General features: G+C 30.3%; 3 protein-coding genes across 4 annotated transcripts in view; 2 read left to right on the top strand and 1 right to left on the bottom strand.

Annotated features, from left to right (window-relative positions):
• The window catches only part of GY5 (glycinin gy5), a gene marked incomplete in the record, with an annotated part of 3,510 nt that extends 3,350 nt beyond the window's left edge, over positions 1 to 160 (top strand). Inside the window, 1 exon segment of the mRNA NM_001249747.3 lies at positions 29 to 160.
• A 4,149-nt stretch (positions 161 to 4,309) lies between these two features.
• Positions 4,310 to 8,141, bottom strand: LOC100814176 (protein root UVB sensitive 2, chloroplastic). Its single transcript, XM_003541306.5, has 10 exons — positions 7,966 to 8,141; positions 7,768 to 7,890; positions 7,451 to 7,539; positions 7,281 to 7,365; positions 6,166 to 6,225; positions 5,984 to 6,077; positions 5,789 to 5,886; positions 5,395 to 5,574; positions 5,033 to 5,155; positions 4,310 to 4,938 (listed from the first exon to the last, which is right to left on the bottom strand). The coding sequence occupies exons 1-10, from the start codon at positions 7,981 to 7,983 to the stop codon at positions 4,513 to 4,515; spliced, it is 1,296 nt and encodes a 431-aa protein (XP_003541354.1). The 5' UTR covers positions 7,984 to 8,141; the 3' UTR covers positions 4,310 to 4,512.
• Positions 8,142 to 10,501: 2,360 nt separating this feature from the next.
• LOC100499798 (uncharacterized) lies at positions 10,502 to 14,430 on the top strand. Of its 2 annotated transcripts, none has more exons than XM_006593304.4 (7): positions 10,502 to 10,720; positions 10,815 to 10,901; positions 11,347 to 11,447; positions 12,730 to 12,799; positions 13,737 to 13,764; positions 13,842 to 13,902; positions 14,054 to 14,430. In XM_006593304.4, exons 2-7 carry the CDS (start codon positions 10,836 to 10,838, stop codon positions 14,157 to 14,159), a joined length of 432 nt encoding a protein of 143 aa, XP_006593367.1. In that variant the 5' UTR covers positions 10,502 to 10,720; positions 10,815 to 10,835; the 3' UTR covers positions 14,160 to 14,430. The 2 variants fall into 2 exon arrangements, with proteins under 2 accessions (XP_006593367.1, NP_001236194.1); NM_001249265.2 differs by having other exon boundaries at positions 10,534 to 10,720; positions 10,807 to 10,901; positions 14,054 to 14,236.
• The last annotated feature ends 2,513 nt before the right edge of the window (positions 14,431 to 16,943 follow it).

Genomic DNA, 16,943 nt, shown 5'->3' with positions numbered 1-16,943 from the left:
CGCTACGGGCTGACCATGTGCACAGCAGAATATATTTTGTGTAATAATAAAACTATGGCCTATGTATTTACCACCCTCCGACCCAGCCTATGTTAATATCTGAGTGGCGTTGTACCTTTGAATCGCCTTAATAAAATGTCAGTCTTCAAGTTTTGTCTTTATTTTCTGTCTTCCATCGCTCAAGTTGTGTGCTTTAATTGCTTATAACTCGAGATGTCTGTCTATTAACGAAAATCAATATTAACAACTGAACTTCTGCTCCCATTAAAGGTTGAAAAAAAATGCTTTTATTGTGTAATTAATTTTATATATAAGTAACTTTTTTAAGTAATCAAATTAATGATTATATAAATTAATCTTTTTAAGTAAGATACAAATTTGATATTTTATTAATTGAATTTGAATTTATTACGATAGAAGTTATGATTATAATAGTAATTAAATTAATTATTATAAAATTACTTTTTCTAATAATAATTGAATTAATTATGATATTAATTTGTGTCATAATTAATTCAATTGTTCTTTTAAAAGGTAAATTGTCATTATAATTCAATTTTAATTAAAATTATATTACTGTTGATTTGATTATTTTAGAAAGTGTAATTTGTACAATCATTAGGATAATCTGTATCATAATTAATTTGTTTACTAATACAAATGTAACTTATATTATAATTAATTTAATTTCAATTATAAAATAAATTTTTAAATACACAAGGAAAATTAGTTTACGTTGTCTATTTCACCTGAAATAAACAATGAAATATGCTTTTGTAGTGGTAAATTTTTACAAAATAAATTAACATAACAAAAACTTGTTTTCATTGTGTTTTGCCACGCACATAATATAAAATGAAAATATCTTTATTAAGGGTAATTTTGTCAGTTTATATGTTGAAATTTTAAGGATGGACTTGGTATAAAAATGGGTGGAAAGAGCTGCAAAGCCCAATTGACATTTTGTTGGCTATTTAATGAGTTCAAACAAATGCTTTTGGGTTATTTTATTGGCATTTTTTTTCAAACTCAAAATTAGTTTTTAGAATTATTTTCTGCATTTTAGAAATTAATTTTCAAAACATTAAAAACAATCAAAAGAGAGATGCAAAGAATAAAAAAAAGGTACAAGTAAAATATATTATTATTCTCTTTTAAGTCATGACTCATGAGCACGAGGCATGCTTGCTATTCAAGTTCATCGTTTCTAATCTCCCAAAAAGAAAAAGACTAGAAAAGTGGATATTCCTAATCTTTTGCTTCCTTTAAAAAAGGTACTAAACAAGACGATCCATGAATTTCAGAGTAAAAATCGCATCATTTAGAAATGAGGGCGTTAGGACAACTTTTGTTGCTGCTTGTCTCCCCCTTAGTTTCTGTAGAGAACTTGTTTTTTCTTCATTCATCGAAGTAAATATCTTTTTCAAATTTATTTTCTCTTAATCAAGTCTTTCGATTTAATGATAGAAAGGATGTAAAAAATATTACGACCACATATCGTACCAATGTTTAATGTAGTTGGATATTCAAAATACAAACTCAACACATTTGATTAAAGTGAAAAAATCTCATACTAATTGAACCACGCACTCCATAGTTTTCATGGTAGGAAATTACAAAAGTTTGATGGTGTAAAATATATCACATTATTAAATGCATAAATTTTAAAATATAATTGGAGGCCTTTGTTTTAATATGTAAGCCTTTATTTTAATATTTAATTTGAGATTTAAATATATATTTTTTGAGACTAAGATTTAAATATTTTTTCATCCATGTCATTTATGTTTGTTTTGATTTTAGTTATTGTAAATTAATGATAATATTATGTAACATTCTATATCATAGCGTGATAAGATGATATCATCAAGTAATGACATGGAAAGATGATGTTATCATTTCATTTATCACGTCCTTATTTTTCGTTACAACGATTAACAATAAAGATGAAAAAAAAAAAATAGACATAATTTGTGGGGACTAAACAAAAAAAAGTATAGGTATGAAAAATAAAAAATGTTAAATTATAAGAAAAAATATATTTAAGCCTTCTATAAAAAATGATCAATTGTTAATAAATTGTGTATCTCTTGAAAACATTTTTTAGACTTAGTTCTTGAAATTATATACGCATTAGACGCTAAAAATTGTTTTAGTTGAACTTGTGTACAGTGCACCATAATGGACTTTCGTCCATAGCTTTTATAAGAATCAAGTGTCGAAGCCCTACAAATGAAGTTGTGTCCAATGCATTTTTATGAACTATATTATTATATCCAACTTTCAACGTCCAATCACTATTAAGAAAAACTTACACCTTGATGTATATATTCACTTAAGTTTTTCTCCATCTAAAGATCACGTGGTGAGAACTCTTTTCATATGTTAAAGGTGAAAGTGTTCTTGTATTCCTTTCATATGATATTTCTTTTATTTTTTAAATATGTTCTAAAGTTTGAATTTCAAGTATTTAATGAAAAGATAGGATTTCTAGGTATAAGTACAGCCTTTAATCAAAAGCAAATTATATTTTTGAGGTTAAGTGCATAGGAAAGATTGAAGTGGAAAATACAAAAGTAATATACACCTTCAAAAAATGTCAGTACTTTTTAAGAAAAAAAGGACATATACTTTCTCTCTCCTATGCGAAAAAGTGGAAACGTGTCAAGTTTTTGTGCATGAAATGAAGACTCAGATTAGAAAAATTTCAAGGGCTTCAACACACAATAGATACATACATCTTCGTTCAAGCCTATATAAAAACTTGAAAAGAATAAATATGTGTCTCTAACAATCATATTGGACGAAACATTCTATTATGATAAACTATTCTGGATGGAACATATGTGATTAAACATTCTACCCTTAGCATTGCAAAGTCATTGTATTTGTGCTTATTAACTTACATATTCTCACTTGAGTAGATTTTTGTAATTTTTTTTAACACTTTGTTGGTAGGAATAGACAAGAGTGACTTCGTATAAAAAAATCCTTCAATTTTATTATTTCAGGCTGAGATTGTTGTTGTAATCAAGAGTAACATCAAGAATATTTATTTTGTAACCTTCTTTTCATTAGCATGACTTTTATTAGGTTAAATGAGAATTGAATGTTCTTTAGTTTCACTGAATAAGTATAAAATCACCTTGTATTGCTAGACTTTTAACTTCTATTTGTTTCTCACATTCTCTCTTCTTGGATGAAATGTTTATGAACTCCTTTCCTATCTAAAGCTTTATGTTTTATATAAACCAATATGAAATAGGATGTTTATTAATTTAATTGTTTATCTTTTAGTCCTTTAAAAATTGATAGTTTTAGTCTCAATTATCAAGTAAGATAGTAATAGTATTAACTAATGATATATTGATATTAGTAGTTTATTAACATGTCATATCACCCAAGAGTATAATATGATAAGTATGGATTTATTTTATTTTATTTTTCTAAATTTTGTTAAATCTTTCACCTACTAGTCTAATGTCATAATTATTTTGAACATATCAAAATTTTAAAACATTTACGAAAAAAAAGATTGTGTTAATCATATTTCTACTCCTTCACGACGTAACAAGTCAATAAGTTACTATCGTGATTGTTATATCATTATTTAATATTGTTAATTAACAATAAAAATTAAAACAAAACAAAAAAAGCTTTAAAGAACTAAAATCAAAACAAAAATATTTAAAGGAGTAAAATCAAAACATGCTATTTCATGGGACCCAAAAGATTACTTAAGCCTGTTCTTAAAATTTTCAAATGGATTAATTATGTATTTGGTCTGTTCTTCAAAAACACCATTAAATGATGACATGACATTAATTTAATTGTGTTTAGTGACATTTAATTTTCTGACAATTAAAAATCACTAGAAATTATTTTGCTAAAATGAAATAAACAATTTCTGACGGTTATAAAACCCCAGAAATTGTTTTGGCTTTCTAAAATTTTCCGCATGCCTCTATCAATCAATGCAATCTCAGTTAAAAAATAAACCCAGATCCAAAATCAGAATAAGAGACACAAATCCATATCAAAATCATTATCAGATGTTTTATCGACACCTTTTATATCTTTTAATTGATTCTCCACTTTCTCTCTTTACATTCCTATGTTCTCATAAATCAAAGACATCCCACAAACTATTTCAACTTTCAAGGGTATATATCATTTATCAAATTATGTCAATCATAAATACATTCTGATGTTTTATATCAATTTATGGAAAAGCCTCTTTTTCACTATCATTAAGTCAAAGATGATTTATTCAATAAAATAGAATTAATGAGATGAAATCAAGCCAAGAGAAGAAAACAAAGTCAATTGCTACTATATGCATCCTACATTTCAGGATATGGACCGTTGATCATCCTGCAGCAGGATAGTTAGATACAGACAGCTATATTAAGATTAACTTGAAGAAGTAACCTGAACCATCACATGTAATGCATCAAATCTCTCGCAATAGGTAAAAGGCCTACTAAAGCCAATATAGGATTAATTTGTACACTACAATGCAAAGCGGCAACCACTTCCATCAAGAAACCGATCTGTATGCCACCCTTTGCACTGTAATTCTTTTATAAAGGCAGGGAAGACCTCATTCATTTTCTCATAGGCCTGTAGCAGGGTACTGGTACTGAGCTCGTGAGAGGACTTGCCAATTTGTACAGCATATGAAGCAACTAGCCACCCTCTCAATGCATCTTTGCCGATAGCATCCTGCTCCAATACCATGTCGATGCACCTATTATCACCATTTAAAATAAACTTCTCCCCAGGGAATACTTGTTTTGATTCAAGAAGCCTTGAAGGCTTAATAACCTTGTGCAAATCCCTACCAACTCTTACATTTCCAGCATCTTCTATGAGTCTTCGAGGAAATAGCAAATCTTCTCGATATCTTAGATCAGCTGGGCTTGATACACTTCCAGCCTGACTTGAACTCAATTAACAGTCCAACAGCATTTCAGTTTTACAAATAAAGAAACCAAGAGAGAATTCATTTACAAAAAAAATCAAACCACACCTTGAGAAAATCAGCCACAATCATTGCAGTCCTTTGTGGATTCAATGTATTGACAGGAGTTGCTCTCATTTCTTCAGAAACACTGTATATGTGTATAATTGATAGTAGAGGCCCCACAACCAACTAAAAAGAAATGTTTCATAATCTGTCAGTTTGGATTCATAAATAAATGTATATTTATTATTTCAGTACATGGCCAGATTATTTCTATCTCAAGAAGATAAAATAATAAAGTTCTTTGCTGTCATACTTTTTAATAATGCTTCTAATTGCAAATAACCAACATGGTTATCACAAAACCTAACAGAAATCACAATTTTTTACAGGATAGGTTGAGTTGCTAAAATTTGGTATGGGTATACCTTTCCCTGCATTGACGCACATACAGTAGATGCTAATTGAATTCCAATTCCAATTCCAACAACATTAAAGAGAGTTGAAATAGCCTCCCCTCTAGCAAATAGGTCACTTAGATTTCCTTCTTTAGCAAATGAAGAATATATAGGTAATCTTGTAGCTCGTGATGCAACAATTGACATCCCCTGTTGACTCCAAAATGAGAGAAAAGGTAAGTTTATACCCAACATAAGATGGTTTTTAACCAATTACTTTCACTCGAACAAGAAATGTTTCTTGTTCTGACATACACATAGGCATGAATGAGAATAAACAACTAGTATTGTATCCAATTTGTATGACAACAAATGTCACCATCACCATGTAAATTAATTTTAAAAACTCAATAAAAGTGTGTACCTTGGCCAAATTCCCTATGCCTGCCATCTCAAGAAAAAACTGTGGACACAAGGGAGAAAGAACTTCCAAACCAGTCCCTAAATCATAGAGCACATCAGCTGCAAAATAGAAGGCTTATCACAGTCATACACCATAGAACTTGACAAATCAGAGATACTAAAAAAAAAAGTGAAAAGTTCCAACTTAAATGAAAACCTAAGATTCTCCAACGTTTAGGCTCAGAATCCATTCTTGCACCCAACTTGCTACATATTATATTCCCTAAATGTTGCATACCGTCCTTTAAAACCTGCACATCGAGAAACAAATTATACATTAAATGCAAGCCAGCATAACTGTTCTGAGAAATTGTCAATTACAAAGTAGTATCAAATTACCCAACTAACAGCAGTCGCTTGTGCAGGAGTGGGCCGCAAGCCTGCAGCAAATAGCAGTGACTGCAGAAGAATGAGCATACAGAACAAAAATACTAACAGAATTGGACAAGAAAATGAGGCAAAGATGTAATCCCTATTGCTAGATAATTTATCTCGGAATTGGTATCAGAGTATTATAGAGAAGACAGCAGAGACTAAGAACACTGTGCAATACAAAAGTATAACTCTCTGAAGGAATTTGTGACACCTTGCCTCTCCCCTTTCTCTTTATGCAAAAAATCCCCCCAATCTCCTCCTGCCACCTTATAACAAACTCTGTATAATAGCAGACTAAATGGTTACACTCCTTATTCTTCAAAATTTAGACTCCTCTTGTTGGAGGTCTGCTAATAGACACCCACTTCAAACTCAATTATTTTGTGGAGATCCTTCTGTAAAAATTTACAGTTATTAAAAAGAATGTTCTACATATACAGGCATTACAAAATATTAAAATGGGCTCACAGATTATAGCATTGCCAAATCAGGATAGCTAGATCCTTAAGACTGCTACATGCTCTTCATTACTTGTACCCTCATGCCACCTCATCTTCAACAACATTCAAGTCATGCCAGCAATCCTCTTTCCAGCAAAATTCATCCACTCTTAAAGTCTTTCTGGCTTTCTTTAAATAAAAATGATTAATTCTTTGTGATTCATTGCACTAACTATTCCTTTAGTTTTCCAATTTCCTTCACTAGCATTTTCTCTCAACATGAGTAGCTCTCAATCACAAACTCTCACACCAACTCAAACTAATCAATGCTCTTTTGTTCTTAACTTTAACCTTCGGGTTTGGCAAAGAGGCGATACCGCTCAAATTAGATCCCTCTTAATTATTTATTTCTCTTGATTATATATCATAATAAAATTATAAATCAATTTTAGTTATATCTGCTAGCACAAGCCAACATCTACTGTGTTTGAATTAGCTTACAAGAAAAGAAAAAAAAAGCAACTTCCCCCAAAAGATAATCAAAACCAAAATGCACCTAGCTTCCACAAGAATTTAGCATCCGTCGTTAGGAAAGCAGTTACATGATTTGCTGAGGTTCTTAAGTTATTAGAAGAAGACCTGAGTTGATAACACTGATAGCGCGGCACTCGCAGTGTGTTGCAGTGCTCGAAACTGCGTGTATCTGAGGTAACCTTCATTCACACTGCAAGGCGAACACTGAAAAAACAAATTAGCTAGTCAAACAAATAACCATTGCATACAACATACTCAGGAAAAGACCAAAGAACCTGTATGGATATCCTGAAGGGAAAAATTTATTCAAGAAAGAGTCAACAATCCTGTGGTATAATGGCCTAGAATCACCAACAAGCGTTACCTACAGAGAGACCAAAAGACACTTTAAATAAATTCACAAGTTGTTTTCACCATTGTACCAATATTTGGATAAAATGAAACAAAGTGAAATAAGATAATGTTTTTGTAATTACCATTGGAAAAAAAAAAAAAAAACATTTCCTTAGAGCAAGTAACAATATTTTAACTCCTAACTTTTTTTTATTTAAAAATTACAACTTTGTAAAGAGGGTGAGTAGTTGGAGAGTACAGAAAGTTGGCCATTGGGTTCAAACTGGAAGCGGCGAGAAACAGTGGCAGAGGTTTCGAACCACACCAGAGGAGGACCTTCTTCTTCTTGCTCTGCTTTTTTCTTCCAAATTTTCAGCTTTTCCTAGTTTCGCAAGAAAAAAAACAAAATTAAAAGAAAAGAAAAGGAAAGAGAAAAAGAAAAAGGTAGAGTAGATACCAGGAACGGGAAATCCATGAAGAGAATCAGAATTTGGACAGAAAAGGTAAGAACTTTGAGCTGTGGACCTGATTACTGGAACAGCGTTGACGAGAGATGCAACCCAGTGCCCAAGATTAGGATTAGCCGTGGAAACCTGGGTGTTGCAGGAAGAAATGGATGTTGTTGTTGTTTTCTTCAAAAAAATCTTTACAATTTAATTTTTATTTTATTTTTCATCATGTAAAATTATTTTTCAATTTTTAGTTTTTATAAATTATATTTGTTTTATTTTTAGTTATAAATTATTTTTAATTTTTACTTTTACTGTGAAAAGTGTTATTTAAAGAAATGAAAAATAAAATAAATATAATTTTATAAAAATAAAATAAAAAATTGTAAGAATTAAAAAATATATTTTTTTAAAAAAATTATTAGATCGAGAAAATTTGAACACCTATTATTTATAAACAATTTATTAACATTTCTTCTTTTATTCTCTTTTTTCATCTCATATCATATTATCAATCTTATCAATTACCTGTTAAAAATATTTTATAAAATAAAGTATGAAAATATTGAAACTTAGAAAGAAATTAGAGAAATAAAAAAAAAATGAAGGAAAATAGTCATTGGAATATAAGATGAAAATGTCTATATATAAACTTACAATCACTGTGAACTTCCTAAATAATCTAATCTTTTATCTAATTTATTTGAAATTTAAACTAACTAATTACAACAAAAGATTAAAGATAAAATCTACAACAATGAAAAAACTCTATCTAAAACTTATTCTAAATTCAAAATTTAACTAAGACAAAATCTCATATCTCTATCATTCATCTTTAAAATTGTCATAAAAACTTAAGTTTTTACTCTATAAACTTCAAACTTAATTTTTAAAATATGTGAAATACATTTAATTTAACTCATTGTGTGTTCAAAAATCATAATATAAGAATTTATCATCTCAAATTCATCTTATTTTTTTAAACTTTAATGACATCAAATTAATGTGACCAAATCTTTCATGTTAAACATCATCACTCTAATCAATTTTGCCACTAAAATCACTATTTTTAATTGAATCAACTTTTAATAAAAACGATTATTAATCATTTCAATATTTGTCATCTCAATTCCATATCATCGTTAATGATAAAATAATATTTTTCTTTGAAAAAACTTCATATCTATGTATTAGTTTTTGTGCAACACTAAACAAATTTTGATCCAATTATAAATGTAAAGAACATTTTTGACAACTATCTCAAATTTCTTGGTTTAAATAGTTTTTTTCTTCTTTTCCTTGGGCTTGAACAGTATCACCATTGCCTAGCTTGACTTTATGGTTGAATTGATTGGTCAATAGAGGTAATAATTGAAAGAGCATGTGAATTCAAATCCTCTCTTCAATTAAAATACATTATTAGAAAATTTGAAGGGTTTATGAAAAAAGTGTTTTTATGATATAATTTTTAAGAATTTTCGTACAGCTACATATAAAGTTTAAATAAAGAATTTATTGTTTATATTTTGAAAAATAAATATTTTTATGTTGTAAACTAATTAAAAAATATCTTATATATGATTGATTATTAATTTTTTTTTTATAAAAATCAATAATTTTATGATAAGAATAATTTATTATTGGATAACAGTTATACTGTAAATATATTATAATTAAATTCTCAAATAAAATAATTTTTTTTAAGATATACATATACAATTTTTTTCATATTTTAAGTAACTTTTTACAAAATATAAATAATCAGACTCTTAAGTTCAATTAAAATATTAAATAAAAAATAAATATTTAGTATATTAAAATACTTAATTATTTTGTTTATATATTTAAAATAATATAATATTTAATAATAATTACTGCTATAATTATAAATAAATAAATATCAATACAGTATAAGAAAACTTTAACACACATACATACTAGTTAACTAGCAGTCGAGCGACAAATCTACACCGTTTGTGAGAGTGCCCGCCCAACTTGAATCCATTGATGATCTAATCGCCATGCCTTTCTCAATTTATATTCACTCAACATCATTCTTAACTCTCATAGCAGTTGTTGACTTGGCCTAATATGACGGGTTAGAAGGCATCAATTGGGAAATTAGGGTTTCATTTTCTTCGTTTTTCATATTACTTAAGCAATTTGTTCTCTCAACCGGAAGATAGTAATCCTCTAATTCCGTTACCCTCTGATTGAATTGAATTTTAATCCAGATTATTAAACTTATAATATAATGTTCTGTTTTAGGGTAAAAGAGTACAGTGAATTCCATACCCATTACATATCCAGTAACAATACATTTTGGGTATACTTAGTACATATGCCTTAAGTACTAGACATATCTTTTTTCCATGAAAAATGAAAATTTTCAAGTCCATTTAGAGATTTCTTTACTTTTTTTTTTTTTAAAAAAAAAAAGTATTTAGTTCTTTTTATTTAATCAAGCTCATTCATCCTCCAGGATGAAATTTAAAAGGTGAGTTTATCAATTTCTTTTGTTAAAATAAAAAAAATACTATTTAGTTCTTTCCACCGGGTGTTTACTTTCTCATATTGTTCAACACTTACCTTATAACATAATTGGGCAGGCATCCTCCGCATTGTGAAGCAATTAGGGTTTCATCCTCCGCATTGTGAAGCAATCGAGCGCAGGCATCAATTGGGAAATTAGGGTTTCATTTTCTTCTTCTTCGTTTTTCTTATTACTCAAGCAATTCGTTCTCTCGAACATGGAACCGGAAGGTAGTAACCCTCTATTTCCGTTACCCTCTGATTGAATTGAATTTTAATCCGGATTATTAAACTTATAAAATAATGTTCTGTTTTAGGGCAAAAGGGTACGGTGAACCCGTCGGCAATGTTAGCTTCTCTGCTTAGTAGGAGAGCCAAACTTCACGAAGATCTTCGCAGCATTGAAAAGCAGGTGAATTTTTTAACGTTCGCATCTGGGTTCCCTTCGAAAGGGGCGAAAACTTTCTCTCATTATGTATGAACGGTTACCATGATATTTTTTTTGGTTCCTATAAAAAAACTGATTTTTAAAATTTTTAAAATTATTAAAATGTGTGTGCTTATTGTTTGGTTGGTTGAACCAATTCCGTACGCAACAGGATAATTAGGCAAAATGTAATTTAACCTAAAATTGGGCACTTCACGTGATTTTAAATTATAATATAACTGAGGTCTATTGCTTAATTGGGCATGTAGTGATGCACTTCTGGTGCAGTGTCTATGATGCTCAAACCCCATTCCCATGGTTGAGTTGATCAAGTTTACATAAAAGTGAAATGGAGACAAGTTACTTGCGTAAAACGAACATTCCATGTGATTCGTAGCGAGCAGTAGCTGATATTTTCCCCTTAACACAGGTGTATGATATGGAGACAAGTTACTTACAGGATCCTGGACAGTGTGGTAATGTATTAAAAGGATTTGAAGGTTTCCTATCTTCATCGAAGAACACTGCACTGTAGGGATTTTTTTCTCTCTGGTGCTCTTTCTTTATGTTTTCTCTAGACACTGATAATTTATTCCATATTTTGACTTCTTGTTGTCAAACAACCTTTTCTTTCTGTACTCGTAGTTTCTGGAGTTCATTTCATTTCTGCTGAAAAGAAATAGCACCCATATTTTCTGTCAGAATCTGTGATTCTTATAATCCTAAGTAACATTATCAAACTCAAGAATCTACGTAAACTCGTAGGAGTTTCATAGACTCGACTCATAAACTTATAAGAGTTTATTTCATATAAAAATAATAACAAAATACCTATCAATAACATACCAAGTAAACATTTTAACAACATAATAAAACAAAATAATAAACCATAAATTCCACAATACTTAAATAACCAATTCTAGTAATGCATCACTATTAGATAACTTGCGGATGTGATAGTAGTGGTAGAGTATTCCCATTGAGGGTTTGATGTTGTTGGAGAACTAGGGTTTAATGTTGTTAGAGGTGAGGGTTTTTTTATTCTGGAACAACATACCAAACAGAGGTATGTTGAACCCTAAACAAACACAAAACAACCCAAAATCCCTTGTGTTTTGGTATAATTTTTTTTAACTTGTTGGCTCAATGAATCGGTGGTAAACTCGAGAGTCTATCAAGTTTGCATAGAGTCTACCCAGAGTATACTAAAAAGAGAGTTTGCACATGAGTCAACTTGTAGAGGGTAAGTGAACTTGTAAACTCGTAAGAGTTAGGAAGTTAACTCGAGAGTTTGATAACCTTGATCCTAAGGAAAATAGGAAGTGTAAGGATGAACTTTCAAGTTTCAAGTATGTGATCTGTTATATACTTGATCACAGACCATATTTATTGGGCCTCAATTTGGGTGTTCTGAAATCTTGATTCATTGATGGTTTGGAAAAGCTAACTCATTAGAGTCTGGTACTTTTGTTACTTGTATTGATCCCTGATATTCCATATAAAGTGATACATTGCTGGGACTTGCCTAGATGCACTGATAATTCAATCTTACCAAGATTCTAGATAATGAAATAGAATTGTGTGAAATGTTGAGAAGCAAGGACAGTTTATGAAGTGTAGTTTTGTTATTCATGATTATTTTCTTATGATCAATTTATGTGTTTCTGTGTTTTTATGTATCAGGGTCTCAGAGATGACTTAATTTTTGTGCATGCATGTGTTCAATTGTTTTAAGTGAGATATGATTTTTATCATAGTTTGGCTCCATGTTGATGTTTGCATGACATTGGTGAATCGAATTTCTTCATGGCAGCCTGAAGAGGTCTAGAAAGTTTCAACCTGAAGATAGGCTCTTCTCATTATCTTCAGTGACCTCGCCAGCGGTATGTACTATATCTCTGATATTCAGTGATATGCTTCCAACCAGCAATAGAAAAAAGAATGTGCACTAGTGAACACTATATACTTTTTCTCTGTCAGGATAGTAAAAAGATAACTTCTTGCAGTTCATCTATTGTTCAGTTTTACACCCTTGTTAGAAAAAATGGTCATAGTACTTTTTGATAATGAGAGCATCAGCATGTTAATCTCCTGGGAAGATAAGAGCGATTAGGACATGTTGGATGCATTAGTTTCTGACATTTTTGGGCTAGTGTACATCCATAATTCTGTGCTATCTCGATTAAACCAGTCAAAACTCAAAAGTAATAGCAGAGGAAGTTTGGCAAAGAATGCCTGACCTGATGGTACCGTTTTGATCAATTTGGAGCAGAAAGCAATGCAGAGGCATTCTTTTGCAGAAATATATGAAACAATAATTGAACTTGGCAATTCATGCTAGACTGTCAGATATATGATTGTACTGTATTCTTTGTCATATACGGTTGAGGAAGTCTATTTCCATTGAAAGAAGAGAAGCTAAATGTTTTACATGTGCTTAGGTCAGGTCCTGTCATTTGATTTCAATTTTGACAGGCGTCATGCTTGTTACCAAATTAGAGCAGTATATATTTGAAATCTTAAAACTTGAGTATCAAAATGTAAACTTTGACTAATAACATCTTTTATGGAGGATAGGAGACATCGAAGTTTCAAGTTGGTGAACATAGATTTCTAAGCTCTTCAAGACTGGATCCTTTTCCAGGCTCTATCTTTCCATTCTATTGACACCTATCCTTAAAATAAATCATCCTTTTATGTTTTTTTTTTCATCCAATTCTAATTATTCAAGGTCTATTTATTTAGTGTCAGCATTTTTCAACAAATGGTTATTTCTGACTTGTAACACTGACATGGATTTTCTTCACCTGTTTACTACAGGCAGAAGATCTTGCAGCTGGACGAGATGGTGAGTTCATATAGGCAAGTGTTTCTATTACTTTATTGGTATGAATTTTGTTGTTCATTCATTGTATTTTGTCTCAGATGGTAGACCAGATTATGGTCCTGGTCGTTCAAAAGGTGGAGGAATTTATGCTAATGGACAGTAAGCACTCAACTAATTTATCTTTGTATTATTAAATTTGAATTAACTAATTAAATAATAGGTTAGTTTACAGAAACTGTTCCATAAATCTTTGCGCTTATGTAAAGAATGCATGCCCGTATGAGCTAAAATATCTGCATGTATACCATAGGGGTAAACCAAAGAAAGGTAGAGGTGGGGCAAGAGATGCCAAGAGAGCAAGGGCTTCAAGTGAACAAGATTTTGATTATGAAGATGATCCTGACCTGACCTTGTGATTGAAAATGCCGCTCCAACCTTCTGTTGTATTATAAGGCACGGCACGGGTGACCTGTTGTATTATTGCAAGGCAGTCAGGAGATACGGTAAATGTTACTTTGCGGCTCGGCACGGGTGTTGTATTAAACTTGTTTTTAAGGCACGGCACGGGTGTTGTATTAAACTTGTTTTTTCTAGCATGATTTGATAGTGTAGTGGCAATGCTGTACAGAACAAGAAAATAAATTCAACTAATTTTTGTTCCTATGCTTATAGATTGATGTTTCCTTCTGTCTTGAGTTTTTGGCGCTCTAGTGGCTCAGTAGAGCAGCAGTCATTTGAACACTGTAGCATTGCTTTTTGGTGTTGCAGCTATTGTAGCTGCCATAGTGGTCCCTGCAATAATATCTATTTGCCATGCTACCGGTAGCCAAGGTGGAGATCGAATGTATGAAGATGAATGTTAGGGACACTGTTCCTCGTATATCAATTAGCTGTAGTTTCTTAGAGACAGACTGCTCTACCTTTAAAATTAAATCTTCTTAGTGCTTAGTTTGGATAATTTTTTAAATAAATATTTATAGAAACAGAAAATAAAATAAAATAAAATAAATTTTTTGTATAAGTTAAAATTGACAATGATTTTTGTATCAAGAACAAATCTTTGTTAGTAGTATCTAGAAGATATTCTGTTATTCTATTTTGTCCATTTCCTAATGCTGCCTCCTTTGTGGTCTGCTACTGTGGTATTGCTATCGGCATCTTCTACTTTTAGTTTTAGTTTGTGATGTTGATTCATGTTGCGGTGAGCTGATGATGATACTCATGTCCCATCTGTTGCATCATCAAGTAGGACCACAGGGAAAGACAGAATTCAAGCATCGAGAAATAGAACATGAACTCATTGTGGAACCCAAACAACTGAACAAGTTAATTATCATGGATAAGTGATTTGTTAGCTTGTAGCTTCCTCACAATAGATTAAAATAATACTACTAGCATAAAAATACTTGGTCCTACAAAGATCAGAAATAACTGAATGTAACATAATAATTAATATGTAATGATTTAGTCCACATAAAATGACAAATTAAGTTCATATGAATTTCTCAAGAAAAAGGGATAACACTAACAAGTTAGTTAAATACTATATGGTGGTAGGACAGGACAACTTGGACGTTCCAAGCCAAGTTAAAATCATTGTCAACTCTATAAATTTTTGTATCAAGATAACCTTTGTGTTTCATTTTTTATTTCAAATACATAATAAAGCTCATGTGCTATGTTTACTTTATGTTAACATATTATCAAATGCCACAAAAAATATACTATGTACAACATGCAACCAAAATAGCATATTTCCCAAAACATAAATAATAATAATAGAGGTGGAAAGGAGCGAAGTGGGCACTAGAGATGGGGCATTTTCCTTTGCACATGTTCTGTTATATTCTCTTGTGGAATATTTCAAAAACGACAGAAGTCTTGACAGAAATGTATTATTATCTTGTGAATTCCTTAAGACAAAAAAAGTGGAGTTTTCTGCCACAAATATACTCCCTTCATTTAGAAACTTCTACTATTGCCAGTATCTATTAAGGTTATCACACATAATCATTTGTGTTGGTGGTGCAAAAACTTTCCTTTTCTTGAAGTATCTTCAACTCTTCCTTTGTTGTTATTGGAAGACCTTCTATTGTGTTTTGCTTGGAAGGCATCTTCAATAGCTTGATCACTTTTCATTGAAACTCTTTACTCTTGTGCATAAACTTGTAATTATGTAATTATGAGAGTTTACAAGTCATACGTCTCTTAAACTGCAGAGATCTTGGCTTCAAGCTTGTTGTGAACCAAAATTATGATTTTTACTACAACCTTCTAACTTGTAAATGATGTCTCACCAAGAAGTACATTTGAATCACGACATCCATTAATCCGCCCAAATAATCTTTGACCGGTTCATTGTCTTTTATCTTCATGAATTCAAATTCTCTCTTCAATTAAAATACATTATTAGAAAATTTGAAGGGTTTATGAAAAAAGTGTTTTTATGATAAAATTTTTAAGAATTTTCGTACAGCTACTTATAAATTTTAAATAAAGAATTTATTGTTTATATTTTGTAAAATAAATATTTTATGTTTTAAACTAATTAAAAAATATCTTATATATGATATGATTATTAAAATATTTTTTTTTTATAAAAATCAATAATTTTATGATAAGAACAATTTATTGTTGGATAACAGTTATACTGTAAATGTATTGTAATTAAATTCTTAAATAAAATAATTTTTTAAGATATACATATACAATTTTTATTTCATATTTTAAGTAACTTTTTACAAAATATAAATAATCAGACTCTTAAGTTCAACTAAAATATTAAATAAAAAATAAATATTTAGTATATTCAAATACTTAATTATTTTTTTAAAATATTTAAAATAATATAATATTTAATAATAATTACTCCTATAATTATAAATAAATAAATAAATATCAAGGAAGTCTAAAAAAACTTTAACACATACATACTAGTTAACTAGAGCCACAAATCTACACCGTTTGTGAAGTGCCCAACTTGAATCTAGTGGTGATCTAATCTTAACTCTCATAGCAATTGCTGATTTGGTGTAATATGACTGGTTAATCCTCCGTATTGTGAAACAATCGAGTGCAGGCCAAACTAGACTTTGGGGATCGAACCCTAGAACTAGAAGGCATCAATTGGGAAATTAGGGTTTCATTTTCTTCTTCTTCGTTTTTCATATTACTCAAACAATTCGTTCTCTCGAACCGGA

This window comes from Glycine max, chromosome 13 (assembly GCF_000004515.6).
Source record: "Glycine max cultivar Williams 82 chromosome 13, Glycine_max_v4.0, whole genome shotgun sequence".
NCBI lineage: Eukaryota > Viridiplantae > Streptophyta > Magnoliopsida > Fabales > Fabaceae > Glycine > Glycine max.
This window is presented reverse-complemented; position numbering and strand designations above follow the sequence as displayed.

Coding starts and splice junctions, on each gene's coding strand:
- LOC100814176 (XM_003541306.5), bottom strand. Junction 7,540..7,767: donor AACCCAATGGCCAACTTTCT/GTACTCTCCAAC, acceptor GTCTCTCTGTAG/GTAACGCTTGTTGGTGATTC. Junction 6,226..7,280: donor TATCAGTGTTATCAACTCAG/GTCTTCTTCTAA, acceptor ATTCTTCTGCAG/TCACTGCTATTTGCTGCAGG.
- LOC100499798 (NM_001249265.2), top strand. Junction 11,448..12,729: donor TCATCGAAGAACACTGCACT/GTAGGGATTTTT, acceptor TCTTCATGGCAG/CCTGAAGAGGTCTAGAAAGT. Junction 13,903..14,053: donor GGAATTTATGCTAATGGACA/GTAAGCACTCAA, acceptor TGTATACCATAG/GGGTAAACCAAAGAAAGGTA.